The sequence below is a fragment of the Ostrea edulis genome, chromosome 6 (genome assembly GCF_947568905.1).
Source record: "Ostrea edulis chromosome 6, xbOstEdul1.1, whole genome shotgun sequence".
Taxonomy (NCBI): Eukaryota; Metazoa; Mollusca; class Bivalvia; order Ostreida; family Ostreidae; genus Ostrea; species Ostrea edulis.
In genome coordinates this window covers 89,755,050-89,769,893 of record NC_079169.1, presented here as the reverse complement: position 1 = coordinate 89,769,893, position 14,844 = coordinate 89,755,050, and the positions used below count along the sequence as shown (strand labels likewise).

Below are 14,844 nucleotides of genomic sequence, written 5' to 3'. Positions count from 1 at the left end.
ATGAAGTGCATCAGGTTAATATCATTTAATGTGTCAAAATGAATACCTATGATAATTGCACTACATCACTATCCATAAAAGTGTTGTTTAGTCTTCATCATCATCTCTATGGCACTATACCTTCCAAAATGTTTTACTATTTATCCACATAGTTTAACGTTTGTACATATTCAATGACTGATCATTGTAATCCGTCAAAACATTAAACAATCGTAAAAACTGGCATAAACATACATTTGATCTGATTTCTGAATTCTACAAAACTGTCTTCAGTGAATATCAGATACACTGTACTAATCTGTTCAAATATTATATATTGGTGTCCACACATTTCGATGATGTAATGAGAAAATATTGGACATCATCACAAACAGTGAATGACATCATCACAAACAGTGAATGACATCATCATAAATTGTCAATGAGGTCATCGGCATCTATGTTGTCAGAGGAGCGGTTGGAAGTGGATGAGGATCCTGTGATTGATTTTTTCATTCTGACTGGTCTTTCTTGCCTGAGATGAAACAATTACATATCCATTAAATCATTCAGACAGGGCTGCTCATGACTCTTATATATTTCTGTTTTATTACTGTATAGGTTTTAATGGACATTTAAAACCACAACAAATTTTTGTTTTGGTGAATTTAAAAGAAGTGTCTAAAGCTGAAATTTATCAATGTATTGGCAAGGTGCCTTGAAATGACTACATTTACATGAAAACTCAAATTGAAAGAGCACCATATTGCCCGATACCAGGATGAAGGACACACGACACACCTGTGCTCAGTTGAAGACACTTTTGGCAGAATCGGTTTTGACGGTGTTTTACGTTTGTTTCCTTCTGCATTCCTACGTGGTCTAAAATTGAAATTCAGAATACTTTTAAAATCCTAAACAAAGTTTAACGTGATTGTGTACACTCCACTGAAGGTATCAACCCTCATAGCTTAAACAATGCCGTGCTTACAGAGAAACCAGGCCTTGTTGATGATCTCTATCTATTGATTCATACGCGGATACACATACCTAGACACCATCGACATCCCCAGACTATTGTCACCAGTATCCAAGACAACCGAGTCCGATTCAGCCTTCAGCAGACTTTTTTTCACAGTTTTCTTTGACTTCTTGCCTTTTGATGATGAACTCTGGATAAAAAATACTAGTAATACAATATGTTTCAGACCTCATTCTCATAACTGAACAACAAATACATTTGTTCATATTTACATCATGCTTCCTTACGTTCTGTTTCATCGTGGATTAGTATCTAAAACCCAAAATTTAATTCAAATCAAGCGGCCCACACTGCGCACCTTGGCCCACATTCAAATATTTTCCCTATATATTTGCATTAAAACTTTAATCCCTATTGTGGCCCCAACCTGCGGGAGCATGATTTTTACAAACTTAAATCTGCACTATGTCAGGAAATTTTCATGTAAATGTAAACTTCTCTGACCCAATGGTTCTTGAGAAGATTCTTAAAGATTTTCTCTATATATTTGTATGTAAAACATGATCCCCTATTGTGGCCCCATCCTACACCCATGGGTCATGATTTTAACAAACTTGAATATCCGCTATATCAGGGACTTTAATGTAAAGTTCAGCTCTTCTGGCCCAGTGGTTCTTGAGATGAAGATTTTTAAATGACCCCATCCTGTTTTTGTGATTACCTCCCTTCTGAAAGGGGCATGGCCCTTCATTTGAACAAACTTGAAAGCCCTTCACCCAAGGATGCTTTTTGCCAAGTTTGGTTGAAATTAACCCTGTGGTTCTGGAGAAGTTGAAAATGTAAAAAGTTTACAGGCGGACAGACAGACAGATGACGGACAACATGTGATCAGAAATGAGCTAAAAAAATATCAAATTAAAATATGCATGTTTTCTGAAAAAACAAGTTATAAACTGGTAGTAGTCTTACATTATTAGCAGAGTGTTTTACACCGACTGCTTATTACAGTTGATTATTAATCAAATGACTTACCATTTCTTCATCTGTCGTATCAACATCACTAAAAGTGAAGACCAATCTCTTAACTACACATCCCACAACACAATGCAACATTTACTTTGTGGACAAAAATAATTCCTTATCTTAATCCTTCAACAACATGTCTTACCTCCTATCCTCATCACTTGGTCCATCGCATGGTGCTGACCTCTTTGTGACCTTTTTCTGTCCTGTTTTGATTGGTTCATCTTTTGCACCCGATGGCCCTGCTTCAGATTCTGTACCATTTGTGTCTGAAATTTTCATATGTAAAATAAAAATGACAGGAAGAATGCACATGTGTGTATCTATCATCTTCTTTGTATACTCACAATTATCTTTAAGTTTCCTGATTTTATCTTTCTTGCTGTTCAGTACATCAACAAACTGAAATAAAAATGTTTGAAAAAGTTTTAGCTCAAAATTACTTTTATTTACTTTAAAATCAAGCACATCTTTGACTTCAGCTTCTGCATCATCAACTTCCCCTCATTTACAATGTATGTAGCAATATTCCATTATCACCTGCATACGGTGTTTATATTCCTCAACTGATTCGATATGCAAGAGCTTGTTCTGCATATGACCAGTTTTAAATCAAGGCATGCTACTGACAAATATGTTGAAGCTACAGGGGTTTCAACAATATTGTTTAAAATTAGAATTTTGCAAATTCTATGGTCATTATGATGATCTAATTTACCAATACATGTACAACCTGTTATTGGGTCAAATGCTGTCTGAAATGTTTCATATAAATTGTTTGGCTGTTCTTTATACACTGATTTTGACTATGGATTACTCTGTTGTGTGACCAGTCAACAGAGGATGCTTACTCCTCCCATCCCTTGTATGTCCAGGGATCCATGTTTGCCTTAGTCTGAATTTTGTATTCCTTATAGGGTTCTTGCAATACTGATATAAATTCTAGGAGGTCAAGATGGTGTTCGAAAGAGAGTGAGCGTGCAGATCGACGGGACCCTGAACTTGGCTGGAGTGGGCTATATTAGTGATTTTCTACAGTGCCGTGTATGCCAAATTAAAGTCAAATAATCGTAAGGTAAAATTCGATATTACCGACGATCTGCCGACTAAAATAAAGAAAAACTCGAAATAAGACTTTTCCGGGAACTTGGTATTTTCTCGGACTGAACCTTACATTTAACTCGCCCAATAGACTTCCGGTAACGAGTATCAGGTGTTTCGCTGCAGATTGCAGAGTGTTATTCTTGACCTGTTTATTTCTGTTTTATTTTATTTTTTCACTTTTTTTCTTCTCATTTTTTCTGTTGTTATATTAAGCCATTACTGTGTGAATGCATGTATGTATGTATGTATGTGTTTCTACGATTATTGTTATGGTTGATACTGTAAAGGTGGTTACTATAAACTGTCAGGGGCTTTCTACTCCATCCAAAAGGCAAGATGTTTTAAATTTTTATAAAACAAAAGGATTTTCTATTGTATGCTTACAAGATACTCATTTCACACGTGATATAGAGGCGTGCATAGAAGCACAATGGGGATACAAATGTGTTTTTAATTCTTTTTCTTCCAACTCCAGAGGTGTTGCAATACTTTTTAACAATAATTTTGAACTTGAATTACACAAAAGAAAAGAAAGACTCCAATGGAAACTTATTAGCGATTGATTTAAGTATTAATAACAATAGAACAACATTAGTTAACATATATAGACCTAATGTTGATTGTCCAGAGTTTTATGAAAAAGTACGAGAATGTTTTATAGATTTCGATAATGATTACTTCTTATTGTGTGGAGATTTTAATATAGCTTTGGATCAAACTCTGGATACTCAAAATTATTGTCATGTAAATAATCCCAAGGCAAAGGATATGCTTATTGAGGTCATGAATGATTTACATTTAGTAGACTATATGCGAGTTCTCAAACCATGTAATAAATTATATACATGGAGGGAAAAAAAGCCATTTAAGCAAGCATGCCTGGACTATATCTTAATCTCAGAAAACTTTACCAATATCACTGAAGACTGTTCAATTAGATCTGGTTATAGATCTGACCATTCAATAGTAGTCATCGAGTTCAGATTTAACACATTTGAGAGAGGGCGGGGTTTATGGAAGTTCAATAACCTACTTTTATATGATAAAGTCTTTGTTGAAAAGGTAAAACAACATATTCAATTAGTAAAAACACAATATTCCCATGACTCTCAAGATGAGAATTCTGAGCTTGATGATGCTTTATTTCTAGAAATCTTACTTATGGAAATACATGTACGTGGAATGACAATTTCTTACTCATCTTACAAAAAACGAGAAAGAAATACTTTAGAAGCCAGTTTGATAGAAGAAATCAATGAAATCGAAACCAATGACTCAGAGGAGCTTGGGGTATTGGAAGAAAAACAAAAACAATTGGAAAATATAAGAAAGGAAAAATTAAAAGGTAACTTTGTGTGTTCTAGAGCCAAATGGATTGAAGAAGGGGAAAAACCCACAAAATATTTTTGTCATCTAGAGGCAAGAAACTATTTAAATAAGACAATTAAAAAAATAGAAACCCAAGATAATGGGATTATTTATAATCAATCAGATATTCTGAAAGAAATCAAACAGTTTTATAAAAACCTATATAAGAATTACGACTCTGATTTGATCAATATGGACCTTAATGATATATTAACTTTAACAAAATTACCTAGACTTGATCAAAAAACTTCCATGGATCTAGAAAAAGATATTGGTGAGCGTGAAATCTTTCAAGTGCTTAAAGAAATGAAAAACAATAAGTCTCCAGGCAGTGATGGATTTACAACAGAATTTTTTTAAAATTTTTTTTGGAATGATCTTAAGGCTTATATTACTGGTGCTATTAATCAAATCTTTAGGCAAGGATATTTACCAGTCTCACAGAGACTTGGTATCATTTCTTGTTTACCAAAGAGTGATAAACCAAGGCAATTCCTTAAGAATTGGCGGCCTATCACTCTACTTAATGTGTTATATAAATTAATATCAGGCTGTATTAGCCAAAAAATTAAAAGTACTTTAGATTATGTTATTTCTAATACACAAACTGGCTTCATAAAAGGTAGATATATAGGGGAAAATACTAGATTTATATATGACCTCATGGCATATACAGAAAAACATAATTTACCAGGCTTGCTTATGCTTATAGATTTTGAGAAGGCATTTGACTCAATATCATGGTCGTTTATATATAAGGTCTTAGATTTCTTTGGTTTCGGTAACAATGTAATTACTTGGGTTAAAATTCTAAATACCAATATCAAAGCCTCAGTTCTACAATGTGGAAAGCTCTCTGAACAATTCGACATTCAGAGAGGGTGCCGTCAGGGTGACCCTATGGCCCCATACTTATTTATTCTATGTGCAGAAGTACTTGCTATTTTGATTAAACAAAATAAAAATATTAAAGGTATAGTTATCAATGATAAAGAACATAAAATGTCTCAGTATGCGGATGATACTTCTTTGACCCTTGATGGCTCAGATAAATCACTTTTTAATGCTTTGGAAACCCTAGAATTCTTCTCAAAGCTATCAGGATTAAGAATAAACAGCTCCAAAACAAAAATTATATGGATCGGAGCAAAAAATTTTTCTGCCGATGTCTATCATCACCCAAGATGGAAACTAGACTGGGGATCCACAAGCTTCAATCTCCTAGGAATACATTTTTCAGTTGATCTAGAAAAAATTGTAGAATTAGATTTAGTCCTCAGATTCCTACTATTCATGCAATGATAAAGCAGTGGAGTAGAAGGATTTTAACACCCATAGGAAGAGCCACAGTCATTAAAACGCTTCTCCTCCCGAAACTTAATCACCCATTTTCTGCACTACCAAATCCCAGTCAAGAAATCATAAACTCATTAACACAGGAACTCTTTAGATTTATATGGAAAGCAAAATGTGATAAAGTTAAAAGAGTAACGGTTACTCAAAAATGCATGTTGGGTGGGCTTAACATGACCAATATAAATAATTTCATAATATCTTTAAAGCGTTCATGGATTCAAAAAGTATCAACATGCAACCCATCCTGGATGAACATTTTTGAAGCTTCTTGTGGAAAAGGAGTGGTGAATAAAATCTTAGATTTTGGGGATGAATATATATATTGTCTGCTAAAAAATACTTTTAATCCATTTTGGACTGATGTTTTTACTTCATGGATGAAGGTAATGAGTTTACACTTAACATTGAATTCTCGGACACAAACGAATTTTGTAAATGTTCCAATATGGTACAATTCAAAAGTTAAAGTTGGCAAATCATATGTGTTTGTAAAAAAGTGGTATGAAAAAGGTGTCAAGACAGTCAATGATTTTGTAGACTCTAACGGTGTTTTTCTAACAATGGATAGATTTGAAAAAAAATTTGATATTGATCATGTTTGTTTTATGCAATACAACAGTATTATAAATTCTATTTCTATGATGGCAAAAAAATTATGTGTGTCGAAAGAGTTGAGAAAATATGTTAATGGTCCATCCACACCTTTTCACTATGAAGATATACTATTGCATAAGAAATGCACAAATTATATATATAAGAACATTACTTATAAAGAAGAAATTCCAACTTCAATTGCTAAATGGAATTCATGTCCATTTTTGAGGGGCTAAAGAGATATCATTACCAAGGAAGTTTTTGAAATATGTTTTAAATTAACGTCAGATTCAGCAGCACAATGGTTGCAATACAGAATTCTACATAGAATTATACCTGTTAAAAGTTACTTAAAAAAAATCAAAGTTGTGGATAATGATATTTGCTCATTTTGTGGACACAGCTCTGAAAACATTGAACATATTTTTGTGTTTTGCGACAAAATAGGAACTTTGTGGAACCAACTAAGCTTACATATTTATAAGAGAACAACAAATAGAATTGGTTTCAATGTTTTTAATATTATTTTTGGTGATTGTCCATTACAAAATTCCAACAAAGTAATAAATTTCGTAATTTTATATACCAAGCAATATATATATTTATGTTGCAAACAAAACAGATCACCATCTTTTGAGGATGTATTACAATATATTAGGATGAAATATAAAATTGAGCATTGTATATTTTCAAAAAACTGTAATTTTAAAAAATTCAGTACAATCTGGGCTGTATGGAAAAATATTTTTGATTAATGCCTTTCCTCTCTTTACTTGGTACTGTCAACCTTATTATGTTATTATAACTAACTTTGTGTGTGAATGTATGTATGAATGTTATTATCAAATACTAAAATTTGCAAATAAAAAAAAAGAAAAAAAAGATATAAATTCTAAAATTTTCTTACCTTTGCGTACAACTCTTTTTCTAGTTCCTCTTTTGCAACAACACACTTCTCTAGTCTCTGTCAAGGCAATATAAAAATCATATGAAATACTGTACACTTGAAAATGTTTGCTACATATTGTTTTTGACAAGAAGAATTGGAAACACAATTTCACCATTGTTTTTTTTAAATATCCCATTTTTACAACTTCAGAACAATGAGTCAACCTAAATTCCCCCAGTTTTAAATTTGTCTACATAAGATAATGATGAAAGTGGATAAAATAAATTGTGGATAAAAATTTCCCTGGACACATGTAGTGCACTGTCTGACTTCCCTGTATAATACACATTATCCGATATCCCTGTTCACCCTATACTTGGTAACGATTTTGCTGATTCTGTACTTCATGATATGGGCGACATCACAAGAGCCAATATCATTGAAAACCCATATCATATATCTATCCGGAAATTACATATTCACTCGTAACAATCAATGTATCAAAAGTTTTTATCATGGTAAATCAATGTATCAATGTTTTACTGTTAGTAAATTAACGTACAAAGGTTTTACTCAAGTAAATCAAAGTGAGATAATTTTTACAATAGTTAATTATAATTAACGTGTCATAGTTAACCAATGTATCAAAGATTTATCAATTTATCTATATAGTATCTATATAGTAAATCAATGTACCAAAGTTTTTACCAGAGTAAACCAATGTATTAAATATTCCTTGATGTATCTTTAAAATCCGAAAAAGTAACCTGCATGTGATAAAAAGAATGATATTTTATAAAATAAGCTATTGGACTCCATATCAAATTTTAATAAGATTGCCACACGTAGCCATGTCCCCCACTGCCGCAAAAAAAAAAAGTTGAAGCACAAAAGTCCCATAACTCCTGTAAAATTTGTCGAATCAAAATGGTGGCGCAATATGATCAACTAAATATGGTGACTAACAATCCTACAAAATTTGAATGAAATCTGGTGAGCGGTTTCGGAGGAGTTGCGTCCACAGTGTTTCTATAGTGCAGCATATACAAATTCAACAAAGTTTCATAACTCCTGTAAAAATTGTAAAATCAAAATGACAGCGCATTATGATCAACTACATATGGTGACTAACAATCCTCCAAAATTTGAATGAAATCCGGTGAGCGGTTTCGGTGGAGTTGCGTCCACAAAGTGTTCCTATAGTGTAGCATGTATAAATTCAACAAAAGTCCCATAACTCCTGACAAAATTGTCGAATAAAAATTCTGGCATAATATGATCAACTAAGTGGGACGGACGGACAGACGGATGCACGGACACCGGTATTTCTATGTCCCCTTCCGCGTTGCGGTGGGGGACAAAAACCCCCACAAAAATGCTATACCATTCGTATGCAATATCTAAGCATAAAAAACTGCAGTATCTGATAAATAGAATATTACATGCCAAAATCCATATCATATGTCATTTCAGCCCTCGGGCCCCATATCAACCCTCGGGCTGATGTGGGGCCACTCGGGCTGATATGACATGAAATGTTTTTAAGCATGTACATGTAATATTCTCTGTATATAGTAAACAACACTATCTAAACAATAAATAATATGATTTTTATTTTGCAATTCCATGTGAAATCTACTCATCATTGTACATTTCATGCAACAATTCTAAATTATCAGACCAAATTTTGTTGACACCTACATCAGTAAAGAACTGTTCTTCTAAAATACCTGGTACATGAATATATTCTACATGAGGGTGCTTTAGTGCTTGCATCGAATTTTGATTAAATATTGTCCTTGGGAAGAAGACTTTAATATAATTTATACAAAACTTTCCATCTCCTATTGTAATCCTATACCGGCCAACTCCCAAAAAGTCCGTAAATATAGTCTGTTGAATAAATATACCAGTACTTTACAGCTTAATGTGTAAAATTGTTTTGCACTACAAAGGTTTTCTTCGACTAAAATTATTGTGTGGATTTGTTTCTCATAATTTATACTAGTAACAGTAATTACTTTGGACAGAACCCAAGACTTCAGAGACTATGGGGTAGTTGTTTGTTTAATTGGGTCCCGTCGAGAATTTTTCACTCATATTGAGATGTCACTAGGTGTAGGTGAAGAAGCAGAAACAGTTTCTACAGTCATCTGGCACAGAAAATGGATGATTTCAGTACGAGTCCCAAAATGTGGCATTCAAATAAGGAATATATAAGCAAATCCAGACTACTTTTAATTTGTTCTAAAATTGTTTTTGTGTTATATAACATGAGCATGAAGTTGGCATAAAATTGCAACAAAGCCAAAATCAATGAAAAAATTCATAAATTCAGTTTTTATTTTTTTTTTATTTTTTATTTTTTTTTTTTATTTTTAGAAAACATCAGCCCATGCGTCAAGCAAATTCATATTCAAATACATTTTCAGCCCATGCGTCAAGCAAATTCATATTCAAATACATTTTTCATCTTCTATTAATATATCATTGACTGACCAGTTTTGGTGACCTTAGTGATAAACCACGACTTTCTTATTAATCACTTGGAATAAATAAATACATGACTTAATCGACACCCGAAAACGACAACGCGCACACATAAACAAAAGGTCACCGATTCTGGTCAGTCACCGAAATAGGGCAGTCGACAATATATATTAATTTCATTTTGCTTGACAGATGGGCACACCTTTTCCTAAGCAATAATCTGGATGTAATTGAACAGTTATCAAGCTCTTTTTGAAAAAAGACAGAAAAAGGTCTTATTTATGACTTAATAATGCTATCAAATAAGCAATAACTTTAATTTAGTTGAGATAGTATACTTGGCATATATTTAACTTACTTAAAACACAGATCAAGCTTAATTCAAGACACAGTTAAAACAGAGACATTTTTTGAACTTTTTATATACACAACCGTACCTTGTTCTTTAGACCTTTGCTTAGTGCTTAAGACCATAGCAGTGAGGCTTTTTTAATGTGTTATGCAACGCCTGTCACAACATGGGACATCCATTTTTAAGTCATATCCGAAAGACTCGTGATTCTCACCTCTAAATGCCAAGCATTTGGCGAAGGAGCAATCACTACTTTTTCAACATTTAGGTTTGATGTGGCCATGGCACGAGTTTGAACTCACGACCTCCCAGTTACGAAAGGAAGGCTTTACCACTGAGCTAACCATGTAAATACTCAGACATTAATTTACCATAGTAAGTCTGGTCAAACACTGTGCCTCAGATTGCTTCTTACATGTATATAACAAATCCAAGGACAATAATGAGTAATGACGGTTAACCTACCTTCAGGGCATTAGCCCTCTCCTGTGATATCCTGTCGTAATCTGTCTGGAGCACACATGTGTTTTCCTTCAGCTCTTTGTGTCTGTCAATGCAATGATTGAGGATTTCACACATGGACTTTGAGGCATCATTTGCTGGTTTGAGAGCACAACTTCCCAACATGTACTATCAAAATAATGACATCAAAAGATCAGTGAAAAAAGTGAATAAGACAAAAGGCAATGTACAAATTTTTGCTGAAGGATTTGTTATGCTTAGGAAGTTAGTTCCTGAGCTTTTGAGCACAATTGCACAGGATTCTATAACTAAGTATTTACTGGTTCAATACTGATCCCATTGGTGCAAACATATTACACAGCTATTACTGAACCCTATCCAGTTGAAAAAATGTGTCAATTCAAATTCTGAAAGGGTTTGGCAGGGACTATATTTTGTGGCGGAAGGATTGATTAATCAAAAGTTCTAAATCTGCATGAAATTACAGTTTCGGTTTCATCCAATATATCTTCTTAGACTATTTTTATACTCCTCTACGTGCATTTCAGTTTTATAATTTATGATACATGTAGTTGAGAATCAGAACTAGTTCAAATGTTGTAATTTATTATTAATTTGGACTATATATTTTTCCAAGCAGAACACTGATTCTTAAATTAATTTACTCAAAATTTTGTTTCAAAATTCAGTATTTTCACCAACATTTTAAAAATTTGATCTCTAACCCCCAACTTTTTAAAGTTCCATTTTAAGACAAGACCTTAAAAATTATGTGAAATTTTAGAAATTGATATTACTCCTAGTCTCCTAATATGTCCTTTTAAACTCTAAAATTTCATATCATAAATTTTTTCGTATATAAAGTGCAAAAAGGTCATTATTTATTTCCATCAGTAGTATTAAACATTTTTTTTTATCTGAATTGTTAGAAGACATGATTATATCTCTATTCTATGTAATGATTGATTTGTGTTGCTTATGTTGTGCCCATGGCAATCTGGGTTAGAATAGGTCCTCGGTACCCCTTGTTTGTTGTAAGAGGCAAATATATGGGGCGGTCTACTTGAGAATGCAAAAACAGAGGCCCCGTGTCACAGTAGGTGTGGCACGATAAAGATCCCTCCCTGCTCAAAGGCCGTAAGCGCTGAGCACAGGCCTAAAACTAGCAATGGTGACGTCTCCATATGAGTTTAATATTCTCGAGCAGAACGTTAGATAATATCCAACCAACTTTTTTATATTGACACCAACAGACAAATCAAGTTTACACGGTAATTGAGTAAATCTTGAGTCATTTTTAAGTGCAAAAAGGTCATGTTTAGAACACTGTAGCTCAATAACAAGCATTGTGACCCCAGTTTTTCTTTTAATTTCCTAATTCCCCTTCAATGTAGAAATCAAAAAGACACTTCCCAAAAAATTAACATTCCTCCAAATCTCAGGTGATAACCTCTTTAAAAAATAAATTTCATCTTTGTAAATACATGAGGGTAAGGATCGTGATGCTGCATGTTGGCATATTTCATAAAGCGTTTTATCATGAATTGTTGCAGTTCATTTCCTTATAAATGTATTTTCAAAACTGAATTTTATTTCTTATTTTCACATTCTATTTTCCTTTTTGTTGGAATTCCCAGCCATTACAATTGAGGTACTATTTTTATCCAGAATCATCCATGCATTGTTCACAACTGCTGCACATTCATGAAGAAATTGCTATCATTACAATTTGTAAATGATATCAAAGGCAACAAGAGACCCATGGGCCACATTGCTCTCCTAAGTCACCTTACCCCATATTTAAACATTTTCCTTTTGTATTTGCATGTAAAATTTGATCCCCTATTGTGGCCCTAACCTACCCCGGGGGCCGTGATGTTAACAAACTTGAATCTACACTATGTCAGGAAGCTTTCATGTAAATGTAAACTTCTCTGGTCCAATGGTTCTTGAGAAGAAGATTTTTCAAGATTTTCCCAATATATTTGTATGTAAAACTTTGATCCCCTATTGTGGCCCTATCCTACCCCTGAGGGTCAATATTTTAACAAACATGAATCTGCACTATGTCAGGAAGCTTTCATGTCAGCTCTTCTGGCCAAGTGGCTCTTGAGAAGATTTTTAAATGACCCCACCCTATTTTTGCTTTTTTGTGATGATCTCCCCTTTGAAAGGGGCATGGCCATTCATTTGAACAAACTTATATCCCTTTACCAAAGAATGATTTGTACTATTAAAGTGATTGAAATTGGCCCAGTGGTTCTGGAGAAGAAGATGAAGGTGTGAAAAGTTTATGAATAGACAGACGATAGACAAAAGGTGATCAGAATAGCTCATTTGAGCTTTCAGCTCAGGTGAGCTAAAAACTTCGGAAATGTAAGTATTAAAAAATGAATGAAAATACTTTACACAATTTACAATATTCTACTCAGCTGCTCTTTAATTCCTTGATATCAGAAAAACTCACAGTCAAGTCTTTGTCTGGAGCATAATACCACTGGAACTCACTCCTTTGTGAATTGAGTTTGTACTCAAATGACCACTCGGAGGAATGCTCACATGTCAAAGCATCTTTTGTTTTCTTCAAAAGGGAGTCGTAATCCATTTTCAGAGTTTTTCTCATGTCTTCTATGTCATCTTCGTCAACTGAAAAATCACATTGTAAACATTCTGTGTGTAATTAGAATCTCTGCTTTCCTGATAACTTCAAAAGAGACCCCCCCCCCCAAGTCACTACTTCACAAAAGTTTAGTTTTTGGTATTCTTCAATTCTAGAATCAGGATTCTATTTAAAAAATCCACATACATGTTTACATGTATCATCGAACATCACAGATTTATTATCTAGAAATGGTTTCATATAGGCCTAGGGCCTAAGTAATCAAACATGATTATTCATCACTTGACGCGGTTTACTTACATTTTCCTTTCCACACTTTTTTCCCATCCGATACAGACAACAGAAATTCGTCAGCATCTACATTTTTGTAATGGACGAGAAGATATACACAGTCTCCTGTGTGCAGGTCAATCCTGTTGAAGGACGTGGTCATCGTAACACACAGCACAGCACTCTGTAAAATTAATAATGTTAAAAAATTGCCTGTGATTGTCGGTTTTAAGAGCTCTGTAGAGCTCACGTTACTTGTTTGTATTGTATATACAGCTGATATAGTACCGACTCTAAAATAAAATTTACTTACTTACTTACTTTCAGTATACTTATTTTAGTTTACAGGCGTAACGTTATGTATTGCAGACGTTACAAATGCTTATCGTCATCTGTTAGATCAATTGTAGTAAATAGGCATGGTGAATATTTACCTTTACAACAGTTACTGAGTTTGTGTTTTCCTGTTTATCTAGACGCCATAAAATGAAAATGAAAGTACACAGATCTTGGTAAAAGTAGGGGATCTAGCTTAGCCTTGAGCGTTCCGCGTTCAAACATCTCAGTACATTGGCATAATAAAACAACTTGTATAAGCGAAACAGATATCGTAAATGGCATATCTAAATTACTTGAAACTATCATATCTCAACCCCCTCCAATTTAGGGGTGGGGGTGGGTGGGTCCCTGAAAATTATTATACCCCCCCCCCAAAGAAAACTGGGGAAAATTTGTTCAAAAGTATGCTCTTGTCCCCAACATCTTTGTAGTCTTCAATTTAATTTGAAATTGCTTCCAACTAGCCTTAATCTCCTTTATCATCTATATATATATATATATATAGAGAGAGAGAGAGAGAGAGAGAGAGAGAGAGAGAGAGAGAGAGAGAATTACTTTTCGTAATGATTGGTAAAAGTATAGGTAAAAAATAAAAAACCCCACAAAACACAAAGTTCCATAAAATGAAGAACTGTTTCAATTATTAAGACGCTAGAAAGCAAGTATATCAACACATACTTATACATTAACTCGGGAGTATATAATGGAAAACTCTTCCATATGTCTACTTTTAGGGGGTGGGGAGAATTATGATTTAAACGGGGGTGCGCAATGTTACACTTACAGTTGTGATGCGCTTTCACTTTTAAAACGTGAAGACGTTGAAGACCGACTTAGAAAGATATTCTGTGGATATTACGGAGTTAACAGAAGACTGAGATGGAGGAACATGAAGAACAGGGCGGCAGTCGTCAGGTGTAGGCAAATCATTTATAGACAGGACCATAGACACATGTTTGGATTTGGATATGTAATTGTTGACAAACATGAGCTCTCTGAATGCTTCTTTTCTATAA

The 14,844-nt window shown here is 33.8% G+C and overlaps 1 protein-coding gene across 2 annotated transcripts; it reads right to left on the bottom strand.

The window, feature by feature from the left end:
- Window positions 1-9: 9 nt before the first annotated feature.
- LOC125648248 (DNA repair protein XRCC4-like) lies at window positions 10-14,015 on the bottom strand. 2 transcript variants are annotated; one of them, XM_048875221.2, is made up of 11 exons: window positions 13,924-14,015; window positions 13,520-13,673; window positions 13,067-13,245; window positions 10,603-10,767; window positions 7,314-7,370; window positions 2,332-2,386; window positions 2,130-2,253; window positions 1,994-2,021; window positions 1,030-1,151; window positions 781-861; window positions 10-514 (listed from the first exon to the last, which is right to left on the bottom strand). In XM_048875221.2, the coding sequence occupies exons 2-11, from the start codon at window positions 13,650-13,652 to the stop codon at window positions 409-411; spliced, it is 1,050 nt and encodes a 349-aa protein (XP_048731178.2). In that variant the 5' UTR covers window positions 13,653-13,673; window positions 13,924-14,015; the 3' UTR covers window positions 10-408. The 2 variants fall into 2 exon arrangements, with proteins under 2 accessions (XP_048731178.2, XP_055998564.1); XM_056142589.1 differs by having other exon boundaries at window positions 13,811-13,990.
- Window positions 14,016-14,844: the final 829 nt, after the last annotated feature.

Bases quoted from the DNA above. Each gene is read 5' to 3' on its own strand.
- LOC125648248 (XM_048875221.2), bottom strand. From the start codon at position 13,652: ATGACCACGTCCTTCAACAGGATTGACCTGCACACAGGAGACTGTGTA. The intron at 13,246-13,519 runs GTAAGTAAACCG...GTGATTTTTCAG, and splicing joins AAAAGTGTGGAAAGGAAAAT to TTGACGAAGATGACATAGAA. The intron at 862-1,029 runs GTATGTGTATCC...TTTCAATTTTAG, and splicing joins GGGATGTCGATGGTGTCTAG to ACCACGTAGGAATGCAGAAG.